The sequence below is a fragment of the Corvus brachyrhynchos genome, unplaced genomic scaffold, assembly GCF_000691975.1.
Source record: "Corvus brachyrhynchos isolate BGI_N302 unplaced genomic scaffold, ASM69197v1 scaffold758, whole genome shotgun sequence".
Lineage (NCBI taxonomy): Eukaryota > Metazoa > Chordata > Aves > Passeriformes > Corvidae > Corvus > Corvus brachyrhynchos.
The window spans coordinates 89947-90680 of record NW_008239552.1 but is presented as its reverse complement, the minus strand read 5'-3'; the positions used below and the strand labels follow the sequence as shown (position 1 = coordinate 90680).

The 734-nt window shown below is 61.0% G+C and overlaps 1 protein-coding gene across 1 annotated transcript in view; it reads left to right on the top strand.

Moving 5' to 3' along the window:
• The window catches only part of PSMD4 (proteasome 26S subunit, non-ATPase 4), a 34550-nt gene that overhangs the window by 8971 nt on the left and 24845 nt on the right, over positions 1-734 (top strand). Inside the window, exon 2 of the mRNA XM_017741573.1 lies at positions 318-325. Coding sequence (XP_017597062.1) covers positions 318-325 — 8 coding nt within the window. The remainder of the gene's footprint in view (positions 1-317; positions 326-734) is intronic.

Sequence of the window (734 nt, the reverse complement as noted above, 5' to 3'; positions counted from 1 at the left end):
TGGGGTGGGGACCAGGATTGGGGACCCCCGCAGCCGTGGAATCCATCGAGACCGATGACCAGTGAGTCACTGGGGCTGACTGGGAGTCACTGGGAGTCACTGGGGTTGAGGATTTCTGGGATTGGGATCAGGATTTGGGAGCTCCGCAGCCGTGGAATCCGTTGAGACCGATGCCCAGTGAGATGCTGGGGCTGACTGGGAGTCACTGGGATCACTGGGAGTCACTGGGAGTCACTGGGGTTGAGGATTTCTGGGATTGGGGTCGGGGTTTGGGAGCTCCACAGCCGTGGAATCCATCGGCACCACTGACCAGTGAGATGCTGGGGTTTACTGGGATTCCTGGGAAGCTGGAAGGGCTTTGCCAGCCCTGGGAAGGGTCCTGGTGTTCATCCCGATTTTTATTAAGGTTCCTTTCCATCCCAAACCTTTCCAGGATTCCCTGGGCGGGGTCAGGTGGGGTTTTAGGGGGAAATGCAGGGCCCTGGCCAGGCTGTTCCGTGGATTCCCCGGAGCCCCCCGGGACCCTGGGAGCTGCTCCCTGCCCTGGATGGGATCCTGTGGATCCATTCCCTGTCCCCGCTCCCTGATCCCATTCCCTGATCCCATTCCCTGATCCCATTCCCTGTCCCCGCTCCCTGATCCCGCTCCCTGTCCCCATTCCCTGTCCCCATTCCCTGTCCCCATTCCCTGTCCCCATTCCCTGTCCCCATTCCCCGATCCCATTCCCCGCTCCA